Here is a 23,327-nt window from a genome sequence, read left to right as displayed (position 1 = left end):
CGTTGCATCGCAGAGATTAGCACCAACCTGCCCATCGTGAGTGTGAGCCATGGGTTTCGCATCAGGGACAAGGATGGCGAATAGAGCAGTCTCCCACAAAGCTTACAACTTAGCTATGTCCAATGCCCTACGCATGCGGTAGAGAGAGTCTGAATAATGGCAGAACTACGAGGCAGCCCCGCTGTAAGGAGGTATTGCAAGGGAGCATCTCCTGCCTAGTTTCTACTCAGCAGAAGATATGGAGGGTGATCATCCACATGGTACCAATAACTTGCAAACTAGCATTGTGCAACCAAAAAATAAAGCTCGAAATCTGACCCCACGAATCAGTCTCTGTCATAAGGCAAAGTCAATACCTTCCATTTGATCCAGAGGAAAAGGCTCCTAAGGTTGTGATCATGGAGAAAAAAAGTCATCAATTGAATAGGAATGTTGGTAAACAAATAGAGCACTTAGGCAGCACTATAATCTTAATGATAGAAATGCAGCCGGCTATGGATAATGCAGTTTAATCCAATTCTCTACTTGCTTAGCAAGTTTATCAATAGCCGAGACAGTTTAGGTGGCCAACAGTTTCTCTCCATCTGTGAAATGTCAGTGGAGTCAGTGCTCCATGTGAGAGAGTATTCCAACAATCAACAGCTTAGTTGGTCTGTGAGGGGGAAGAGCTTAGACTTGGCCCAATTGATATAGGAGGCCAATAAAGCTGTTAAAGCGGATTATTTCCTGCACTAGTTGGGATAAATTTGTCGGGTCGCACTACGAAGGCTAATAGGTCGGCAGCATTTAGATTTGATTTTGAAATTTATATAGCGCGCGAATGTCGAGGGGCGTCTAGGCATTGCAACGGAAGAGTGTCAGAAATGAGCAGTAGGAGGTAGGATTTAGTATGAGAAAAGCCAAGTTTTCGGTGCTTTTCTGAAAGAGTAATGTTGGGCAGTTTTTTTATGGCTAGAGGGAGCACGTTCCACATGGTGTTCAGGAGAAAGCTGATTCCTCCCCAGCGAACTTTCCTGAATTTGGGTGTCTGCAGAAGTTTGCTTTGAGCTGAACGAAGCATTCTGCAAGAATGGTACCATGAGAAATGCTGTTACAGGTACGCAGGTCCTGTTCCCTGTACAGCTTTATTTACTAGACACAAGGCTTTGAATTCTGTCCTCTTTTTCACAGGGAGCCAGTGCAGCTTTTTTAAGCCTTGGCACACAGGGAGCCAGTGCAGTTTTTTTTAAAGCCTTGGCACACAGACTGGAACTTAGGAATATTCAATAATATCCAAGCAGCGGCGTTTTGAACCCGCTACAATTTAAGCATGTGCTGTTTCTTAAGGCCAAAATAAAGGGCATTTCCATAGTCCAGTCTGGCAATTGCTAAGGTTGTTACCAATGTTTTTAATGCATCTGGGGGGAAGAATGGTCTCACTTTCCGGATTAATTTTAGTGTTAACTGAACCTGAGGGGTCACTTTGCTAGTTTGATGATGAAATGTAAGTCTGTCGTCAAAGATGATTCCCAGATTTTTTACCTTATGCACTGGAATAGGAACGGTTCCCATGTTCAGCGGCGACCAGTTCTGAGACCAAAAGGAGGTGTCGGTTCCCAACAGGAGAAAATCTGTTTTGCTTCTATTAAGCTTTAGGGAGTTTGCGCTCATCCAATGGTCTACGTGGGTCATACATTGATTAAATCGAGCTGCCGTTTCCTCCAGATGGCTGAAGATGGATACTACAATCTGGGTATCGTCTGCGTAGGACACCAGGGAGAAGCCAAATTGCCTGATAACATCAGCTAAGGAAGTGAAATATAGATTGAACAGAGTATGGCTCAGTGAGGAGCCCTACGGCACCCCACATGGAAGTATGAACTGTTCTGAATGGGAATTGCCGCTCTGAACAAGTTGCAATCTGTTGTTTGAGTAAGATTTGATCAGACTTAGCTCAGAGTTATTAACTCCCACCTTTTGGAGCCTTTGGATGAGAATGGCATGGTTCACTGTGTCAAAGGCCGCCGAAAGATCCAATAGGATCAAGGCAGCCTTTGCACCAGAATCCAGCATGGAGCGTAGCTCCTCTGCTTCCATGACCAAGGAAGTCTCTGTGCCGTGCCCTTGCCGGAAACCGTATTGCGAGGAATCCAGCAGATCTTCCGAGGACACGAAGGCAGGGAGTTGGGAGTTTATGATTTTCTCCAAGACCTTAGCTGGAAAAGGGATCCTCCCTATGGGTCTAATTGTTGTGGTCACTGGAAACCAGGTTAGATATTTTTAAGGGGGGGGGGGGGGGGGGATAGAAACCTTTTGCCAAGCATCTGGGGAAAAAGCCAGACTTGAGAATTTAGAGAGATCAATAATGGGCCGGAACATTAGCCCGCAGTGAAGGAGTTTCTCCTGCAGATGCCGGACAAGCAGGCCGATAGCTAGCATAAGGAGTAATTGGGAAAGTGGGCAGCACTGGAGAGTACCTCTAGTCACAGGGAAGAGGCCTGAAATAATAACAGTGGCACTTATACACACCCAGGCTCTGCATAAAGCAGTATAATAAGAGTCAGAAACCCACGCGGGATCCAAAGTTTTGCGCATGGTTGCGCTCAGGAACGTCCACTCGGAGTTAAATACTTTCTCAGCATCATGAAGCTCGACTACCACAGGGAGGACAGCAGATATTTGATTCAGTATAGGGAAGATGATGCGGAACAAAGCCAGACTGCGCTGGGGATATTATGTGCTCCATAATAAGAGACAAGTGGATAGCAACAACCTTAGCAAATATTTTAGTGTCATGTTTAAGAGGGGAGAAAGGCCTGTATGAGAAACGCAGGCTGGGACTCCTACCCAGCTCCAGGAGTAGTGAGATGTGAGCAATTGTGTCATGCAGCTCATCTCAAAACACAGTCCCGCAAAGCCTCAGTGGGGAACCTCCAGGGGACCTTGGGCTGCTAACGCTGGATATCTCCAAGATCATTCTAACCAGGGTGTGACAGGACACTGTATGTGGTAGATGGGCAACTTAGGCTACCCACAAGGCAGCAGACTTGGATGGGAACAACTAGTCTTCATGGGACCAGGTGTCATGTGGGACAGAATAGAATATGTAACCTAATGCAGCAGTAAGTCTCATTCACCAGCCATTGGCTGTGAATGAGCTTGCGGAAAACGTGCAATGCACGCAGTTTGCTGCCTTGACAGGTGGCAGTAGCATCCATGCAGGGGTTGATGACCATATTTAGGTCGTGCCCCCCCCCCCCCCCGAGGGCCACACATATGCTTGAAAAGTATGCACTAGGTCTTGTAAATTGGTTAGAGGCTATATTGATCAGATCAATCATGCATATAAGGATATTCAGTATTCTGCAGTGCCTGAAGATGCATACCTTAGCCACGGCAAGAGATGCGCTGATACACCTGCGACAGTTACAGGTGTGACACTATCAAAATCAGAAACATTATTAAAAATAACTAGTTTCACCTTAGGCCGGAGGTATATACAGTGGATTCAACAACTGGGTGCCATACAGCTGTCGAGTAAGCAGTAAGATTGGGGATGGACAAGAGCCCCTGTAGAATGTCATAGTTCGTTACCTTATCTTTCAAGCACCACCAGTCTGGGCTCAGACCAGTCATTCAGACTTCAAGAGGGGGTCCAAATCCTATGCGACTGTGTCAGAACAACTGAATCCTAGCCTAACCTTTGAGGCCAGTCTTGTTTCAGCAGGGGACTGACTAATCTTCCTCGTTCTATTTCGGGAATAGATGGGATTGCCTGCTTAGTTCGGAACTTAACACATTCTGAATGAAAAACAATTTGGAGATTAATGTGACACACGCGAGACTTGGCACTAACAATCTGTCCTTCTGTAGATGGAGGACAGTATCAGATTTTCAAATTCAAATCTGTGTGATAAATACAAAATTTAAAATAAAAAAAAAACCACAAAATGCATTAATTCTACAAAATAAAAAATTGTGCAAATACGCATTTCTCCACTTGATGCAATTAAAACTAGGGCACAGTTAGAAATGCATCATATTAGTATTTACATGATTTTGCATAAGAGTTTGACACAAAACAATTCCATGTCAGGACCAAAGGCTAGGATTATGCTCATCCTTTCTTCCCTCTTTATTATACCGCAGCTTAAACATTCCAAGGAAAAAACGTCCTTTCCCATGAACCCTTGGGAAGGACCACGACAACAACCACCAATCAGAATGTTATCCAAATAGAGTCCATTAACAGTCTCTATGCTCACTCTTTCTTCGCTGCTCCTGCAGCCGTTAATATAAGTGCTCCTTCTTTGTATAGGTCTGCTTAATGTGCTATTAAGGCAAGTTGTACTAGAAAAACGGTATCACGCTGTGCGTCTTGCATTTAATTGCCCAACTGTGCTTTTATTTTCAGGCGCCCACAGGGTAGGGTGACCAGGCGTTCCGGATTTGCCCGGACGGTCCCGTTTTTTCACCACCTGTCCCGGCAGATTTCAGGGAATGTAGCTACTTTCCCGGTTTTTAGACAGGGTCGTCTGAAAACGGTAGGAGGTGTTTTTAGGTTTCGCCTGGCGTCCACTGCGCAGCAGTGTTCGCGCAGGCGAAATCTTATGTTAGACAGTACGGGGCTTTGTCCCGCCTCGCTCTTCCATTGGCTAGCTCCATAAATGGAGGCTAGCCATTGGAAGAGAGATTCGTCAGTCATTGCCAGAGCAGATTCGTGGGCGTTCCGGCGATTTTTACTCATCCCGCCCCTTTAACAACGTCATGCGGCGGTGGGCGGATGTTTTTTTTTTTTGTCTCGTCATGTTTTGGTCATTTTCAACGTGTGTTTTGCAGGGGTGGGTTGCAGTCACCGGATCGCAATTCGACACCACGTTTTTGAACGTTTTCTCAGAATCCGCTTCTGCCCCGTATGCTGCATACACTGTGGAAGTGATATTTTAAATGACGCCACATTTTTGAGCGTCATTTCACACAAGGGCTCCACCACATGTATCAAACAGTAATCATGAGCAACCACACTAAAGGCTGTATTAGGGGATTCTAGTTCCTAGACTGAGTGAACTAAACCGAGGCTCAGGAACTTGGTCGGGTATCTCCACTTTTGTTTCTACTGTTCTTGGTGCATTATGATGTGTGACACTTACTTTTTGAGACAACCCGTAGATAGGCACGCATATGACCACGCGGTCGCTTGATGTGATTTCACGTTTTATCTATTCAGAATTATTAAGAGTGAAGTATAGATGTTTGCTAACATTGTTCACCTTATCTGTTTCCGCCGAGTTCGAGCACTCAATGCGGAAGTTGAATTTACGGTCTAGTTGAAATCTGTGTCCATGTGCATATAACGCATGCGCGGTATACACACTTCCGCAATAGCATTCAGGAGTGAAGGACGCCGCCGGATTCGCGTCTGGGGCACACAGGAGGTACGTGCATGCAGGTCTAAGCCAGCATAGTAGCGTTCATTCGCAGTTTCATGGGTAGTGCAGATTACTGATTTTATCATTTGGACATTACAGGCAATTACAGCGGATTTAACGATTAAATAGAACCGGAATAATAACGGAACTGATTGCCTAAAGTCTGAGTAAGTGTCTGGGATAAGAGGGCGGTATACGTTGATGGAGGCACGAGAGATATGTAGTTGATTGGGTTTTTTATTGTAATTACAGCCACACACATTGGTAGAGAATACGTGACTCCTGCTCTGCCCCAGACTATTCTACGGCCGGGACAAAGTCCTGTTATTATACAGGTGAGGAATGTTTCTTTGGGAATATAAGGTGTCTAGTACACGGCCGTATTTTCGCATTTGTAAATGGGTATTGTCGTTATGTGTTCGGCTCCCAGTGGACGTTAGCACCTGTGTGAAAGATTTTCATTTAATTGCGGATAGCGCACGACCAGTGAGGGTGCCCAGAATTGCTAGGCAGAGTATGATACCGAGTGTCCTACATTCAGCGGGCCCCATTTCCTAAAACCTTCCACCCAATACGATAGTCAAAGAGTGGCCCTGCAGCAGCAGTCTTGTGTCTCATTATAAAAAGCGGTGTGTTAACGTGACAGGAGCAGTGGAGACGTAGGGTTCAGGGTTTGCGCGGCTCCCCTCCCATAAGGTGAAAGGAGTAGTGGAGACGTCCTTATTGGGAGAGCGCCTGCATGCCTATCATCCTTCACAGCAGCACTTACAACCACGTCTGCCCCAGCGGAGGTAGGCTTTGAATATCAAATTAAATTGCAAGTGGAGGTGCAGGTGTGCTGCCGATTGTGAAATGCCAGACCGCAGTTTAAATTACCCTTCTCACTACTTTTGCATGTTCGTGATTTGAGGCTCAGCCGCCGTCTCTGGAAGACGCTCTGCCAGGGGGGGGGGGGGCAGCTTTAGACCCTATTGAGTGAAAGATGGGGAGCTGTGTGAACCCTCGCAGTGAGAAATGGGGGAGCTATGTGACCCCTCACAGTGAGAGATGAGGAGTGATGTGAACCCTCGCAGTGAGAGATGGGGGGTGATGTGAACCCTCACACAGAGATGAGAAGTGATGTGAACCACCACACACACACCACATCCACCACCACCACATCCACCACCACCATCAACCACAGCCACATCCACCACATCCACCACCACATCAACCACAGCCACATCCACCACCACATCCTCCACCACCATATCCACCACCACATCCACCACCACCACATCCATGTGTGTGGCTCTGTGTGTGTGGCTCTCTATGTGTGGGTGCAAATGCAATAGGTCTCGCATTTGCGAGAGAATAAGCTATTGGCAGTGTAAATGACAATGCCATTTATTTATCTGTTTTCAAATCCAACACATTAATAAAAAAATTGTCATCTACAATGCCAATAGCTCTAACTTTTGCAAAGGCGAGACCGTTGCATTGTAAATGCTTGTTTTTAATGTTTACAAAGCAGGGAAAGTTATCAGTTGATACAAGAAAATTTAATTAGCAGGCAAGCTACTGGGTTTTAAAAAAAATGCTTTTTATGTATGTTCTAACTGCCAATTAGTAATTTTCTGATGAAGAGCGGTCATTTTTGAAGTAAAATTGTAGTCCTATTTCCTTGAAATGTCCCGGTTTTTGGCTTTAAAATTCTGGTCACCCTATCACAGGGTCATTGATCCTATGCAGGCATTGTAAACTCCCGGGCCGCGTGAGTGCTGCTTGGCGGTGAGGCCCACAGAGGGCACCTGTCCACCATAGAGTTGCAGCCTGCCTCGCATGTTCAGCTTCCTCACAGCGGGAGAGCAGATACCTGCGCTGGGTAGCATTGGCTGTTCTATGTGCCCCAAAGGCTGCCTGAAGTGTAATGCCCGCTCAGACGGGTCTGTATTGTTCAAAGTGTTTTTCCTTCACAGACCAGTGAACAATGCGGTGACCATGATGCCCACATAGCGGGTCTGTATCAGTTAGGTACTCCCCCCTATGGGGCACCGCTGGGCAGGCACAGGATGCAACCCTTATATTAACAAGGGTGTGAAGGCCCACTGACTTTTTGATTCAGTCCAGGGCTCTTTGAATTGGCTAGATGTTTTAGCGCAAATTAAAGCTGCGATGCCAGCATCCTATAGAAGATCTTTCCTTCCCCTGGATGAAGAGTTTAGCGAGGCAGTGGACACCTCCATCCAGCACAATCCGTTCTAGGCCTAGGAGACCCTGGAGCGCAAAGTTGAAGAATTGGTGCAGCTGCGTCACCTGCACACAAGCCCCTCAGGGGATCCAACTCCTCTGAGCTTAAAAGGCCCTACGAGGTAGTGGTCAATAACGATCAATTTGAATGCCTTAAGAAGAATACCTTCATTCACAGCCTTCTGACAAGGACTCTTTTGCATTAGCTACAGATGATGCGGACCCTTTTGCAGATGAAGTTTCGCTGTGGGATCAAACGTTGAACTGGGGCCATCTAGACCATGGCGTCCTACCTTGGAGGAGACACTCCAGCCTCAATCGAGTCCTGGATACCAGGCGGCTGGCATTGCGTCCAACATGTTAAAACCTGCTGATTACTCCACCCCAGGTCCTCTCTGCAGTCCCCTAGAAACAAGGTTGCGTCCTACGTGATGTAGCATCGCAGGAAGCATCTGGAGAAGGCGGTCAGAGCCTGCTTGCAGGCGGAATGTTCCAGGCCATAACTTAAGTGACATTACTCCTTCAAAGCATAAGTACTTAGTATCATGCAGGAATTTTCAGTCACTTGTTTCTGTCCATCATCTGTCAACTTTAAGTTTAGTGCCTCAATACAACCACATAAACATTACTTATCAATGAGCATATTTCACACAGTACGTTTACGTTTTGCATACATGTGTTACGTTCACTAACCTGCAAAGAGGGTTTTTCCAGTCAGCATTTCTGCATATATACATCCTGCAGCCCACATGTCAATGGCTTTTGTATAGTTGTTGGGTGAAAGCAGGAGGCGTGGTGATCTGTACCATTTGGTTACCAATCCTTCAGAAAGATGACCCTAAACATTAAGAAAATACTGGTCAAACGTTTCTTGGATCATAATTTTCTATTAAGGTTTGCATTTACGACATAAAAAATGTACTTACTTACAAAACAGCACTCCAGTGTAGATATGAAGAACACAGTGGCATGGACTTAAAGGTCTCAATTGCACTTGGGGGAAGAGAGCTCTTTGCCACTAGGGATTGCAGATTATCACACGTCTGACATAACAGTACCCAACTTAACTCATTTTCATAGAGGGACACAAAATTAATCTTGAGGATGGGGTGAATCTTAATATATTATTTACAAGCAACAATCGATGGTTCTTCATATAGGAGTCTTTTTTCGGATTCATAGCCATTATAATTATAAACGTTAGACAGGGCTCTCACAATAACCTGTGTCAAATGTAGTTTTAAAAATCTTTTAAAAGAAATACCAATAGCGAGAAGACATGCATATTCCACAGTTGTCACTGTGTAGCCATGGTGTTAGTTACATTTTTCCAATTAAAAGGCAATTTTTCCATTTAACTTTTCATTCCACGCGCGGGTGTGCACGAAATCTGGCACTAGGTTAGTGCATGTAACTAAGGTCTGGAATGTCAGTTCTCGAGCAGGGGAAAAAGTCTGGCCAGAGTGATTGGTGCCAGACCCCGTGTTAGTGATGGGTGATATACATGTGGAAAGCAGGTAAAAAAAAAAAAAAAAAAAAAGTCTGCCTTTCTCTATTTTTAAGACATACAATTTCTCAAAAATGAAAAAAATAATCAATTTTTAGAAAGCTACTCTGCTTTTCAATTTTTAACTGCTTTATTTGCTCATCTTTTAACAAACTAATTTTTTAGGACTGGGCTAGATACTAGTGTATACGTCTGCCAGCTTCAAGTACTAAACAGAATAAATATATTTTAAACAAGCACTGGCAATGCCAATAGGCTTAGCTTTATAGGAACGGTGTATGCTAAGTGAAGCATTACAAGACAATAGCATGGTAATAGGTATGTATCTGTGAGGAAGAAAAGAACTGCTGTGCCGCTGCCAGATAAAAGCAACTTAAGTTATCTATTTAGTTAAGACACTTTAATAGCATTTCAATGTCATATGTGTGCCACTAAAAGTTCAAAAAACACAGTTGATGGACAGAATGTAGAACAATGTTATACATTCACCCCAGTACAAGGATCTGGGCCTACATCCATCGTTTTTTTGCACTCCACACCACCCTGGGTTAGACACTGGCTATATGCAAATCAGCTCTGACCCTGTGCCTCATGGGAACAGTCCAGTCCGAACTACCAAGCCATGTCTTTCCCAGACCGGAATCAAGCATCCAAGGACCGGTTTCTGGCTATCAGCCTTCATTCAGCCTGGATAGCTTGACTCCAGTGGTGTGGAGAGCCTGGGACTCACGTCTGAGCATACCCAGCCCACTCGGGGTGAAAATTGCAAAAAACACAGTTGATGGACAGCTTAGGCTGCTGTTGGAGAAATAAAAGGATCACAGCCGCGTGGAGGGCAAGCACCTTTTTTTGGATTCACACAACTTCTGCCCAGTCAAAACATGTACGCCTGGCTCCCAACATGTGAACGGTGCCAAATCCCCCCCTACCCCCACCCCCCGTCCGTGATGCTCACTTAACTGTCTGACCACAGCTGGGCTGTCAAGCCAGACCATAATGACCGTAAATAAAGAGCTTTAGCCCAGCCTTAGTTATCAGCCAATCTGCAGTTAATACCATTCAAACGTTGGGTCGGCCCTTTTAATGCATTTTTTTTGGCAATGTCATTTTCCTTTTGCATCATCCCACAGGTTAGTCGTTTTGTGATTGGGGTGCAAGTAATAACAAGTAACGGTACTTGTCAATTACATAAGTTTCCACATAAAAACAACAGAGTCAAAGAAGTTTGTTTCTCTTTCAGACAATCCAAACCTCACCATGAGCGGCATTTCACGCTGCTCTTTTCCAGTCACTGCCAAAACATCAAACGTCCCTTTCACTGGTGCTTCGTCTGTGTCAGCACTGCACTACACTACGGTCTGCTCTCTCCCCTGCATATTGGCCACGGTGAAAGTCTGTGCTGCATGGAATCGCCTGTGGTTGCACTGCGACATAACCAATAGGTCATGCTTCAAGTGAAATTCTTTTTTTTTTTATGTTTGCATTGTTGTGTTGATGGTGGAGTGAATAAAAGAATGATGGATGGATGAATGTATATCTGGAAGAGTGAGAGTATGGATAAAATAAATGGCCGTACATTTAATGAAAGAAGTGTAAAACAACAGTATGTGGAGGCAAACGTACTACGTGAGAAGGGCTGGTGAATTGATGGAAGGAGCAAGTGAATTGTGTATGGGTGTTTCAAGACTGCTAATCCCGCAGTTGTTCAAGACCAGAAAATCGTTCAATGCCTTGGAAAGTTTAACTTCGAAATCCAGCCAATGATGTTAGTCCAAAATCTTCCAAAGCTGTCAATTCAAAAGTACTCAAATTCCAAACCCACAGCTGGGTTCACGAACGTTTGCCTTAGATGTTTTGTTATGTGTATTTGCACAATGCACAGCGCACTTGTGAGGGTATCCTGGCATGGAAGCAGTAGCTGTGAAGGTCGAGCCAGGGATATGTGAAGAGTCACGTCCTCAGTTTCTCGCGGAATTTAAGAACTGTGGATTAGGCTCGGATGTGCAGGTGTAAATCGTTCCAGGCTTTAGGAGCGAGGGAGAAGGCGCGACTGCTGGATGATGTTCTGCATATGTGGGAGGCATGTGAGTAGCAATCAGGTTGGTAGGTTTGCTGAAGTGTATCCGGCTGTTTAGAGATGTGGGGGCCAATGACGTGTAAGGCTTTGTATGTGTACGTGAGGAGTGATCTGTGAATTGAGGGGGAAGTGGATTCTTCTGGTCAGTTGAGAGTGGATTCCAAAAGAGCGCACTGCTGCAGTCTAGCTTGCTGGTGATAAGGGCATGAGTGACGGTTCTGCAAATGGTGGGGAGCCATCTGAAAATTTTCTTGACCATCAACTATGTGCAAGCAGGAGATGGAGACTACATGCACTACGCTGTTCAAGGTAAGTTGCTTGTTGATTACCATTCGGAGGTTCTTTGCATGTGTTGCCGGTAGGAGTATGGGGCAGAGTTTGGCAGGCCACCTGGTGGCATCTTGGAGCAATGTGTTTTTGCTGATAATTAATACTAGAATACCAGAATAGTTTGTAGTTTTATTATCTGAAACACAAAGCTCGTTATAGTGGCAGAAAATAGGGTAACCCCCGATGAGCATTAACACTACCTGACTGTTACTACCTTGTCAATGAAACAAAAATAGCAAGTGTAACAGGAAAAGCAAAGTGCAGGGAAAGCATAAAAATACAACACAGACATGTATAAGCAGAGCGAACCGGGACCAAAGCATTTTAAATGAGATTAGGTAAACGTGGATTGTTGGTAAATTTGACAATCATAGCAGATTCAGTGCTACTGAAATTAACCCATCACAGATAAAAAACATGCATATGGTTTTGCTTAATTTGCAGTCGTTTAAAAAGTGTTCAATAATTAGGTGTTCAATAATTTGATGTATTCTTTACAAAACTTGGTTCAAATATACTTCAGTTCAGAACAGCCATAAAGAAAACAAAAACTTTTTCAACTACCATTGTGGCGTAGATGAAATTATACAACTTTACCATTGTAGCTCTTCCTGGCACCGAATGCATCACTTTGTTTGCTCATGCCGTACTTTAATTTCAATTACTACAAAACTGGTGAGTAGCTTGTAATTTTGCTGGGTATGCTTCCCTGCCATTAAAATATTTTGAAAATAACAAAAATCCTTCTCTAAAAACGCGTTACAAATTATTAAAGTAGAGATGTTACCTGTGCACAAATAGAGTCTGTAAAGGTAAATATGTACATAAACGCTCAAGACTTGCTGAACAGGAGGCAAATCTAAAGTGTGTACTGAAAGGTAAGGTATTTACTAAATAAGAAAAACGAGCCAAAATAAAAATATGCCTGAACAAAGACGGCTGCCCCAAGTTGTGTAACAGTCAGTGCCAAAGAGCAGCCATATTAAGACCAAGCTCGCAACCCAAGTCCTGAAAAACATTAAATTAATATTTCTGCAGTGAAAAACAATAAGAAAAAAATATTGTTGTATGTACAGAATGCATATATGACAAGAACTGAATGGGAGAGGATTGTGTACTTTGTAGGTTTGAAATACCCAGCATTCATTGCAATGCAAGCACTCTAAAAAACTTAGAATAAATAATAAGAGTCGTAGTGAGAGAATAATCTGAGGGCACCACCTACACACAACTCTTTAAAATGTATATAGCCAGACCCAAAATTCTTGTGATTTTAAGAACTAAAAGATACAAGAAGAGACAGCCATGTTTGGGCAATGGGCACCTAATAGAAGCACCGAACAGAACATCCTTCTTAGAAGCATTACACATAACCAGTTTCCAATCAAGTAACTCCATGAAGAAAACAAACCTCATTAAGGAGGGACAGTGCACATCTATTTTACATTAAATGCAGAACATTAATTTAAACAAGCATTTACAATGCAATGGTTTTGCCTTTGTTAAAGTTGGGCGGCTGGGGCTCGCAGAGGTGTCTCCTGGGGCAGCCGCCCAGGTCCACCATGGTGCGGCTCCGAGCCCCAAGCCTCTGGTGGTGGTGCTGCTGCGCTCGGTAGCCCATTTAACTAGGGTGCACTAATGGAGACTGCGCCTCTGCCAATGCCACCCTCAGCATGCCATGGTACTCTCCTGCAGACTGCCCCATAGCCACCCTATGCCACCCTCAGCATGCCAGGGTACCCTCCTGCAGACTGCCCTATGCCACCCTATGCCACCCTCAGCATGCCAGGGTACCCTCCTTCAGACTGCCCATAGCCAGGCTATGCCACCCTCAGCATGCCAAGGGACCCTCCTTCAGACTGCCCATAGCCAGGCTATGCCACCCTCAGCATGCTAAGGTACCCTCCTGCAGACTATACCACCCTCGGCATTCCTTCCTGCCAGTCCGCACGCCCAGGGTCCTCAACCGGTGCCACCCTCCCGGTCCCCCGCAGCATGGCCAGGTTACCCCGTGTGAATGTGTAATGTGTGCCCACCCTCTATATGTACCACCTATCGACGTGAACCGACAGGCCATAGAAGAACGCCACCCACACGCGGAGAGTACTGGGGAACAACGCGGATCACAAAGCGCTTAGAGACCGAAAAACCCAAGACCAGAAACGAGGCGCAACTGGAACTCCTTTCATCGACTCATTAATGGTGAAAGGCTGAGCCCGGCACCGACGCCCGCATCTTTCCACAGCTCGCGCACAAACCAATTTGCAGTTTCCCAAACCCTCCCTCGAGCCCATAATGAAATCTAGTCTCGAGGCGGAAAAGACATCTGATGAGATAAAGATTAATGAACAGGAAGCAGACGGTGAGCTGTGAGCATGAGCGAGACCGCAGGGCAGTGGGGCGTTCCTGCCCCTCACTGCCCTCGGGGCTGGGAACTTGGGCAGAACTGACACCCATGGGTTAATGCACGTGCCTCGGAGCAGAGATGATAGGCGCACCCACCCAAGACTAAACTACCCTCCAAGATCTGCTGCCCTGCGGGTTTGTTTAGCGCTGCACTGACACGGCGGCTTCTCGGCGCTAACTGAAACCGACCAACACACGGGCGGGCGCAGGGAGTCACTGTGGGGGTAAAACGGACGTCACTAACAACCTATGGCCCTAAAAGGAACAGTGAAAAGGGTTGGTTGAGTCAAGGGTACGCTGCTGCAGCGGGGTAGGGGCCCTACGGCCACTAAAGGCTTCTTGGCGCTACATGAACCGTCACACAGGTTGGCCATTGTGCAGAATAACATCTGGCGCCGGGTCCGCACACAGCGCCTTCGCTCCCATTACCAGTGCTGTTCGCTTTGTTGTGATGAAAGTGCTGTGTAAATACTGTGTTTAGTGCTGTGCGCACTGAGGGGTGCATTCACGCACGCCCACGTGCATCCGAGGTGTTGCTGCGCTTGGTGCTGCGCAAGCCCTGCATCGTCTCTTGCACGGGAGCGCCTCCTTTCACGTGGCGCTACAGCCCCGCCGGCGAGCGGCCAAAGAACGAATGTGCACGGCCCTCGGTAGCTCTCGAAGCACAGGAGCACGTGCTGTATAACAGAATGTTATAGCGCCTAGAGCCACCGGCAGCCGTCTCTTGGCGCTGGGTTGGACACTGGTGTTGCGGCGCAGCTGGCGCCAGACACAGATCTGGTACAAGTTGGTGCATCTGGCCCCCATATAGCGCCCAGCGTCAACGCCAGTCGCCTCTTGGCACTAAATCAGTGTGCTTGGTACCTATATAGCGCCCAGTGCTCCCGACATGCGCCTCTAGGCGCTGGCGCCGTGAAGATATGGAACTGATAAAGTATGATTGCTGCTTGTATAGCGCCCCGTGCCACCCACAGCCGCCTCTCGGCGCTGGCAACTGGCTCCGTGGAGATATGGTAGTGTGATGGTAATGTTTGGTGCTTGTATAGCGCCCAGTGCCCCTGACATGCGCCTCTAGGACCTGGCTCCGTGGAGATATGGAACTGATAAGGTATGTTTGGTGCTTGTATAGCGCCTAGAGCCACCCACAGCCAGCTCTCGGCGCTGGCGCCGTGGAGATAGGTACTAATAAGGTATGTTTGGTGCTTGTATAGCGCCTAGAGCCACCGGCAGCCGCCTCTCGGCGCTGATTGCTTGGAGTGTTGTATTTGGGCGCCGGAGTGTTGCTAACAATAGTGGTGGGGCGGACACCAGGGCGGGCCCCCGCAGGAAGCCCAACCGGAAGTAGAGGCTTGAGCTGATGCAAGAGGCCGGCGGGTTACAGCAGAGAGGGCGGCTCTACTACCAGAGGGTGATGCAACCCCAGGGGGAGGGGCCAGGGTGAAACTCACATTGTGCGGTCGTAACCGGGTTCTACAAATGTTATTTGTCAATAAAATGATACAGTATGAAAAGTATCTTAAAAGTGTGATATCGTATTTGTGTCATACAGGAAGCTGTTTGTAACATTTCTAAATGATCACCGAAAAAACAACATCCAATTCATTACAACGCATTTCGAAAGCTACTTTAAAAATGTAATCTCCATTTGGATATAATTAAAAAGAGCTATCAGATATTCGGTGACAGCTGCTGATTTGTGTCAGTCTGGGAACCGAAGGGATTTCTTAACCCGGCTCATGCTTGCGAGATGGGGGAGGGCGGGCAGGGGAACAAAGCAGGGCGAATGGTCACCAAAATACAAATGTTTTATTTATCGTCGAAGTCGTCTTCGTGGAAACCCTTACACGTTTCACGGTAGCTCCTATTGCGAGCATATAAACAAATCACTTTCACACGGGGAGGGGGGGGCGGAACGGACACACGGGAGGGGGGAGGGAACCGCAGCACTCACCTCGACTTCCTCCAGCCGCGTAATGGGAAAAACAACCAAATTAAAAAAAAAACGAAACTCCGCCCACCGCCGCGATGACGACATCGCAGAGGCGGAGAGGGAAAAAATGTCGGGAACGCCCCCGAATCTGGTCCGGCCTTTGACGGACAGATCCGGCTCCCAATGGCTAGCCTCCATTTATGGAGCTAGCCAATGGGAGGAGGGGGCAGATACCCGACCCCACATAGAGGATTTGAGGATATCATTAGATTTTGCTAGCGCATGCGTACTTCGTACGCATGCATCGCTAGTCAAAACCTAAAAAGGGCAGACCTATGGCTTTGCCATTGAAGTTTTTAAATCGTTTTTACATTTTGTTTTTATTTAAAAACGACGTCAAAGCACTGGCTAGAAGTTTTACTTAAGTATAAACATGTTTTAGTCATATGACACAAGGTGGTAAAGGACACTAACCACCACAGATACATCCCACTAATTAAACACTGCCACAGAACACTAAAGTAATGGTCTAAAAAATGACCTAAATGTTGCTACATGCACTCTAAGTAAACCTACAGGGGTGCTTTCTTCACATTTTAATCAGATTCATGATAGGTGGCTATTCCAATTCAAGGTCTTTCTGTTGGAGATCAACCTACTTCATTAATGTCTAGTGATAATTGCATTCTTCTGCAAAGGCACCAGATCTACATAATTCCTAGTCTAGTTAACTGGTTCATTACAATGGAAACCCAGCGAGAATGAGCAGTGGATGATCTCCAAAAGTCAACTGGTACACACACACCTTTGTGACTTATTGATCAGCTTGGTGAAATCAAAAAACTAACTCTAAAGACTTAACATTCAGGAAGGTTGGATCATACGACGTAAAAGTGTTTCAATCAGAGGGCAAATTAGTTTTTTCATCCCAGTTTATATCCTTTTGGCATGCATGGTATACCTCTCCAGCACAACTACTGCATTACATATGCTAGCAGAAGGAAAACCCTAATCGGTCTACCCTTGGAGTATCCTCAGCTGCAGTTATTAAGGATTACAAATGCAACATGCCTGGTTTGAGGATTCCACTTGATCTCCCTGTCAGGCACAGCTTTGTGTACGTAGCAAGATTTGAGTATTTTTAACAGAGTAGAAAAGCCAACCATCCTGTAAAAAGATCACGTTACATGACCAGCTACAGTTATCCAATATGAAACCTACCAATGCCGACCCAGTTAACTAACAAAGGTGCATTTCTAACCATAGCAGCACATCTCTACAAACCCATGGAGACCATTGGAAATTGAAAACTTTGAACTGCTTGGAGGCAAATAAATGACTGATGCGAACACACTGGGCGATTTCTAAGCAATAATATATATTGCAGGTAGAACTGAACAAAAACATATATTTTATATAGACAACGAGCATAATAGCATATAACCAATGGGAGCAAAGGGACGACTAGGAGTCAAAACTCAAGACTTATGAGAGTGGGCCCTCAGAAACAGTTAAGAATGAGAAGGTGAGCTCTAGCAGATTCTCCAATGGACTTGCAACTTAAACCAGTCTGAGATCTTTCCTTAGCTCTCCAGCGGAATTCAGTGGTGCCTGCCTGCTTCTTTCACACTAGTGTTCAGCTCATTATGTCCCCACAGAGGAATTCTAGTAATGCCCTTTATATGGCTTAGTATATTGCTCATTTGGCCTTCTACCGGTTTGATTCTCCTATTTTGGGTGAAAAAATATCAGGCCTCAATTACTTAGTTGCTCTTTACTCCTCTGTTTAATTATTTTGCACCTGCACTGTAGGAGACAAATCCAGGGTGCACAAATTTCTCAGTATTAGCTCTTTCCATACCACGGTTTGTGCACGCCCCATATAACTACAAAGATTTGCCAATTTCAATAAAGATCAGCTTATTAAGAGTAATGACCTGTTTGCAAGAACCTCTGTCTGGGTGCTAAAATGCATTTTACTGCATTTGTATATATTAAAAAATCTTGCGCGCAACAGGAAGTTGCATTCTCAAGTGGTAGACAATCATGAATAGTCGGAGAAATAAGCATTTGCTAATTTGAAGGAAAAAAAACGTCTGCCATCATTATACGACAGCAGCTCAGATGGAAGAGTCAATGGCATCATATCAACACAAGGGGTTCCATGGCAAGTGTTGTTCTTCTCAAGCAGATCAAATAACTGATGTCAATGTTCTTTAGTGCTCTCTAGCAAGTATGAAACCAGACTAAAATGCATACACTAATTACAAAAGCTGTCCTAAAAGTAAAAAAATTAGCTGGAAACAAAATAGTTTTAGTAATACTGCTGCTGCCCAAATATATAGATGTCAGCTTGGCAGAAACGTATGTATACAGCAAGCCTAGTAAATCCTGCATTCGCAAAATTGAAGTTCAAGCACCCACAGTCATTAACAAGAATTGAACAGAGTGTGCTCTGATGGAAGTAAGGAAGACCCTCTAAGGACGCTACAGTATCAGCTGCGGACTATGTTTTTGTTCAAAAATATTTCCTAATCCACACTAAACCGTTAAGACAAAATGTGAGTAAGAAAGGGAATGACAAATATGCATCCCAAATGTGTTCGTACAACTAGAAATAGCAGACAAATGGATTTAAATCTATCAGAATATAAGCCAGAACGTATCGAACGTCAACATTATTCACAAACAATGATGGAACTACATGAACAAGAGCTTCAATTCTTTTCCCAAGCGCCAACCAAAATGGTTTTTCTTTTTACTTTTCGGATGGGCTCTGTCAAAGTTAGGAGGAAACTTCGTGCTGCGCCTTTGCTAGGATACCTTGGCAGGAAGTCCATCAACCGTCAAAGCTGCTGCTACTGGGGAGTAAAGACCTTAAGGACTGTATATTGCTGAGGCTGAATCAATCTTTGAGGAATCTGCTAAACAATACTGATCACAATCAGAGTGCCTGTGTAGAATGGAGGCCAATGCAGAAATCAATATCAAATGGAGACACCCATTCCATACAAAACAATGCTCCTCCATCCCTTTTCCCTGCCAGCTTCATTAAATATGGTCATGGAGGTGAAGGTGTTTAATTAAAGTGGTTCGTGGAGAGCATGGTTTCTCAATGCCATGATCACAAGTCAGAGGTAGCTCCTCCAACCCTGCTTGACAAGATTTAGGTGATTAAATATCCAGAAGTGAGAGGAGTCAGAGAAATGGCTGGGTTGCACTCCTTCTCCGCATCAACATTCCAGTCCTAATCAAGGGGAGATCTGACAGGGTGGGAGGTGTTTCACGTGCCCAGTGTGCATGGGTGGTCTGGTGACAGGTTGCATATACATTAAGGCAGTCTATGGATTAAAGAACAAAATGTAAAAAACAAAAATAAAAATAAAACTATTGTACCAGGATGGCCTTTTTCCATAATAGGACACAGGTGTTTAACAAAATCATCTTGTAGCACACACATCTTTGCACCCAGCAATTATGTCTCATGGGAATAGTTAAGAGAATTGGTGCGTCAGTGTGTGTCCCCCAGGACATCCACTGGATGGATGGTCATTTGGACCCCTTCACCACTCACACAAAAAAAACCTATAGGCAGATGTGAGATCTTGGCTTCCCTTTCAAAAACAGGGCAGGTTTTTGAAAGGGAAGCCATGTAAAGTAAAAGGCAGACCAGCAGTTTCCAACAGCCCATCCAAATGTCACTACTGTTCTGCCGACAGGGTATGTACAAGTTTATAACTGCCCTTCGGACAGCGCATTCATGGTTATAAGGTACACTGACCCAATCTCTGTTCAGCTCATGCTGTTCAAGGGGTACGAACGTAGACCAAGGCAGTGTGCCCCATCTGTACCTGGCTCAGCTGCTCTTCAGAAGAATTAAGTATCTGTTCTCACTCCATTGTGAAAATGTTCTGCTATCCCTATGCAAATAGGGCGAGATCCGACTTGGGCAATATTATCAGGACGAAAGGCAGGACCTTTAGGCAGCAGTTGCTTGTAGTTCAGAATCCCTGTTTTGAAACTTCAAAATTAAACGTTAGTGGCAAACGCTGCAGAAACTCCACGTAGCGTTTGATATCATACAAAAATGAATAAATGATTAATTAACCATGCTACACTGTTCTCAGGAAAGCATTTCTCTATTCTTCCGTTATCCAAGAGCTTCAGGAACAGGAGGTAAGAAAACCATCAACTTTGACGGCAGGCAGACGTGCGAGTTCCCCTTTCTTAGGAATAATCAAGTGGTTATATAAGAAAATGGGTTTCAACATTGAAGTGTTACTTTAAATGTCCACTTTAATAGTGGGAAAAGGAGCATTATATTACGATGTTTAGCCCTGTATCAAAGGAAAATAGTGAGCTAGTGCTCACTATTTTCCTTTGAAAAGATGCATTATGCCTTCCAGTTGCAACTGTGCTTTTATTACCACTGTATGAGACTGCAGCATTTCCAAGGATGCCGTACCTACAAGGAAGAGTGATTTTTGCAAAAAATATTTTCAATCTAGTAAAATAAGTTAAATATTTTCTGCCAGTGCGCCTTCGGAATGCAACCATTCAAATGAACGCAATTGAACAAAAAAATTGTAACAAAGCAACAAGAGTGCTCAATATGAAAGTGGCAAATTAGTATTCATGAAAGACAAAGATGTGAATCCCTTGTGAGAGGTTGTATTACATCACATTCATAACAGGAAGACCATTTCACTACTAATTAACCCCAAGTGATCACAACCGATCACTGGAGCTGCAAGCTGCAGTTCCACTAAACCTTTCGTCTCAAAAGTTGATGTTTTTAGTGGGTTTTCTTTTTATTAATGCTTGCTGCACAAATAGGTTTGCAATGGCTCTCCTGATAGGAAACTTAACAGGAGGGTTTCTATTTTACTAGTTACGATTACGCTCAATGAACAACCTTTTAAAACAGAAAACTGTAAAACGTCTTTTTAATAGGCATGCTTGAAAGCACACAGGAGTCAAACTGGAATGATAGGCAATAGGTCTACGAGGCCTACTGGCTAGGTCAATCCTGTTTGCCAATTTTGTGCAGCTGTGAAAAAAAAAAAAAGAAAAAGAACACACATGGTGTGGCTATCATCGCCGGATGGGTCATTCTATAGGCGTGGTTATGATGTACGCATATACACATCTATCACCAGGCACGTGCACGCCTATGGAAAAATGTGGGTGAGCTTTTCTCTATCTACCCAAGCTGCTACTTACATTGGTAAATTGAAAAAAACATTGAAAGGGTAAATGCACAAAAACGCTTTGCATCAAGTGGAATGCCCAGCAGCAAATTGCAGCTGCCAGCCCATCCAAAAAAAAAACAAAGTAAGAAAAATGCACCTGTCTGTAATGTGCGTCTGGGTAGATAGGGGTGGGCGTAGGCTTGGTTAACACATAGGAGAGATAAAAAAAGAGAAATGTGGGGCTAAAAAACAGGCACCAATGGGGTTTTATTCTTGCATGGTAGATAAAATGCCTCAAACTATCAGCACTCTTCTGGATATTAACATCATTGCAAGGGGAAAAAACCTTCTAATTGCTATGAGGGAAATAAAGACCACACCGATTGCCTAGAGGAATGAGGTCCAGGTCACAATAATTACAAGTACACAAAAAAAAACGTTGACAAAAATGGTCTTAAGACATTCAGCTGAAGGTCCCAAAGGGCTCAGCTGTATGTGCAAGTATAGAGACTAAGTTAAAGCCTTCACCGGATTCGTTCCTGCATTCCTACTCTACAATAGAGACTCACAATTCAAATAGTTACTTACAGGTTTCTTTTGTACCATTGCTCTTCAAAAGGGTATTTGTTACAAGCGGATTCTAGTTTGCCTTTCATGAAATGGTCAATTCAAAACACATTTCAAGTAATTCGTCATTACTAACATGAACTAGTGAAATAATGTGCCTGCATTTCACAGACTACACTTACCTTGTGAGAGTAATGAGGATCCATAATTCTTGCTAAACCAAAGTCGCCAATTTTCACCACCAGATCTTCAGTATTTATGAAAAGATTCGCTGGTTTCAGATCACGGTGCAGAACATTTGCTGAATGGATATACTTGAGCCCACGTAACAACTGGTACATGAAAAGCCTGGCATGTTCCTCTCGTAAGGGACCTTGCTCTAGCAATTTAGCCATATCTGTCTCCATATACTCTTGAACAATGTAAACTGAGTTCAGCTCTGTAAGGGAGTTCACGTCATCAGTCAACTGACTTCCGTTGGGACCAAGAATTTCAAAAACTTTCACAATATTATCATGGTCAAGTCTTCTGATGATTTTGATCTCCCGTAGAGCATGCTTAACACTCTGCGGGTCTGTGAGAATTATTTTTTTGACTGCCACCCGTTTGTCACAGTCATTGTCAACAGCTGAAAAAACGAGGCCATTTCCACCATAGCCAAGAGGTTTTAAGTCCATATATCGAGAGCCCAAATCAAAACCATGAATGTTCATAAGACTTTCAAATTTTTCAGCCATTTTGAAATTTTTCGTTTCAAATTGTAAAACTTCGGTAAAGGCTTGGGGATACTCTTCAGCAGTTATTTTAGAACTTCGTGAAACACCGGGAAAACTAATTTATATGCAAGATGGTTTCCAAATATTCTCATTGCTTTTTTTTATCCAGACAAGCTTCACGTTTCCCATTAACGAGCACTCCAAAGCTCAAACTGTACCTCGCAGCAATTACAGTACTCGTCGTTAATAAAAAGGTGCAGCATCTTTGAAGTAATCAAGGAGAAAAATCATAGGAAATGAAACGGAATGAAATGACATACTGTATTCTGCACCAGAGGACAAAACGAGTTAACATCTAACAAAAACGTGAATAAATATAAACACAGACTTTCTAAACATCCTCCTCACAGTGCAGATACATTCAGTGTTGGACTGGTCCTGAGCAGCGGCATTCTATGGAGCTGGTAAACACTATGGATGATTTTTCCTCCTTATCCTATTTTTTTTTTCTTTTTCAATAGGAAGTTACGATGGCACTTGATTTACTGAAGATACTTTAGGTCAATGATCAGGTGGCTCCAGCTCACCACAATCACAATCAAAGCTACTATCCATTTTATTCCTTGGCTACCTAAAACAAGAAGAAGAAAAAAAAATAAGGTGTGGTTACAATCGTGTTTAGTTAATAACTTGTGCAGTACAACATTAACTGAATTTAGAATACAACAATGCAAACAAATGCAGGCACCAACATTTGCTGCCCCCCTAGGCCCATTACATATTGCAACTGACAATGTCCTACCCAGGTGTTATTTACTAAGCATAGAGGGAATTACGAATGGATGGGATGGGGAGGAATGGAGGTTTAGGCTAATCTCTATATTTCCATAGGCAGGGCGAAAGATGGGGAGCAAGAAATTAAGTTTCCTTCAGAAACTGAAAACGTTCTTGAGAGAAGAACACTA

General features: G+C 44.3%; 1 protein-coding gene across 3 annotated transcripts in view; it reads right to left on the bottom strand.

Moving 5' to 3' along the window:
- Positions 1 to 23,327, bottom strand: part of MAPK6 (mitogen-activated protein kinase 6) — a 231,331-nt gene that overhangs the window by 60,467 nt on the left and 147,537 nt on the right. For all 3 annotated transcript variants that reach the window (XM_078684834.1, XM_078684836.1, XM_078684837.1), the window contains exons 2-3: positions 21,829 to 22,993; positions 8,331 to 8,475 (exon numbers count right to left, since the gene is read on the bottom strand). In XM_078684834.1, the coding sequence (XP_078540960.1) occupies positions 8,331 to 8,475; positions 21,829 to 22,383 (700 nt within the window). In that variant the 5' untranslated portion in view covers positions 22,384 to 22,993. The remainder of the gene's footprint in view (positions 1 to 8,330; positions 8,476 to 21,828; positions 22,994 to 23,327) is intronic.

This window comes from Lissotriton helveticus, chromosome 3_2, assembly GCF_964261635.1.
Source record: "Lissotriton helveticus chromosome 3_2, aLisHel1.1, whole genome shotgun sequence".
Taxonomy (NCBI): domain Eukaryota; kingdom Metazoa; phylum Chordata; class Amphibia; order Caudata; family Salamandridae; genus Lissotriton; species Lissotriton helveticus.
Note: the sequence above shows the minus strand (reverse complement) of the source record. Positions and strands in the feature narration are given on the sequence as shown.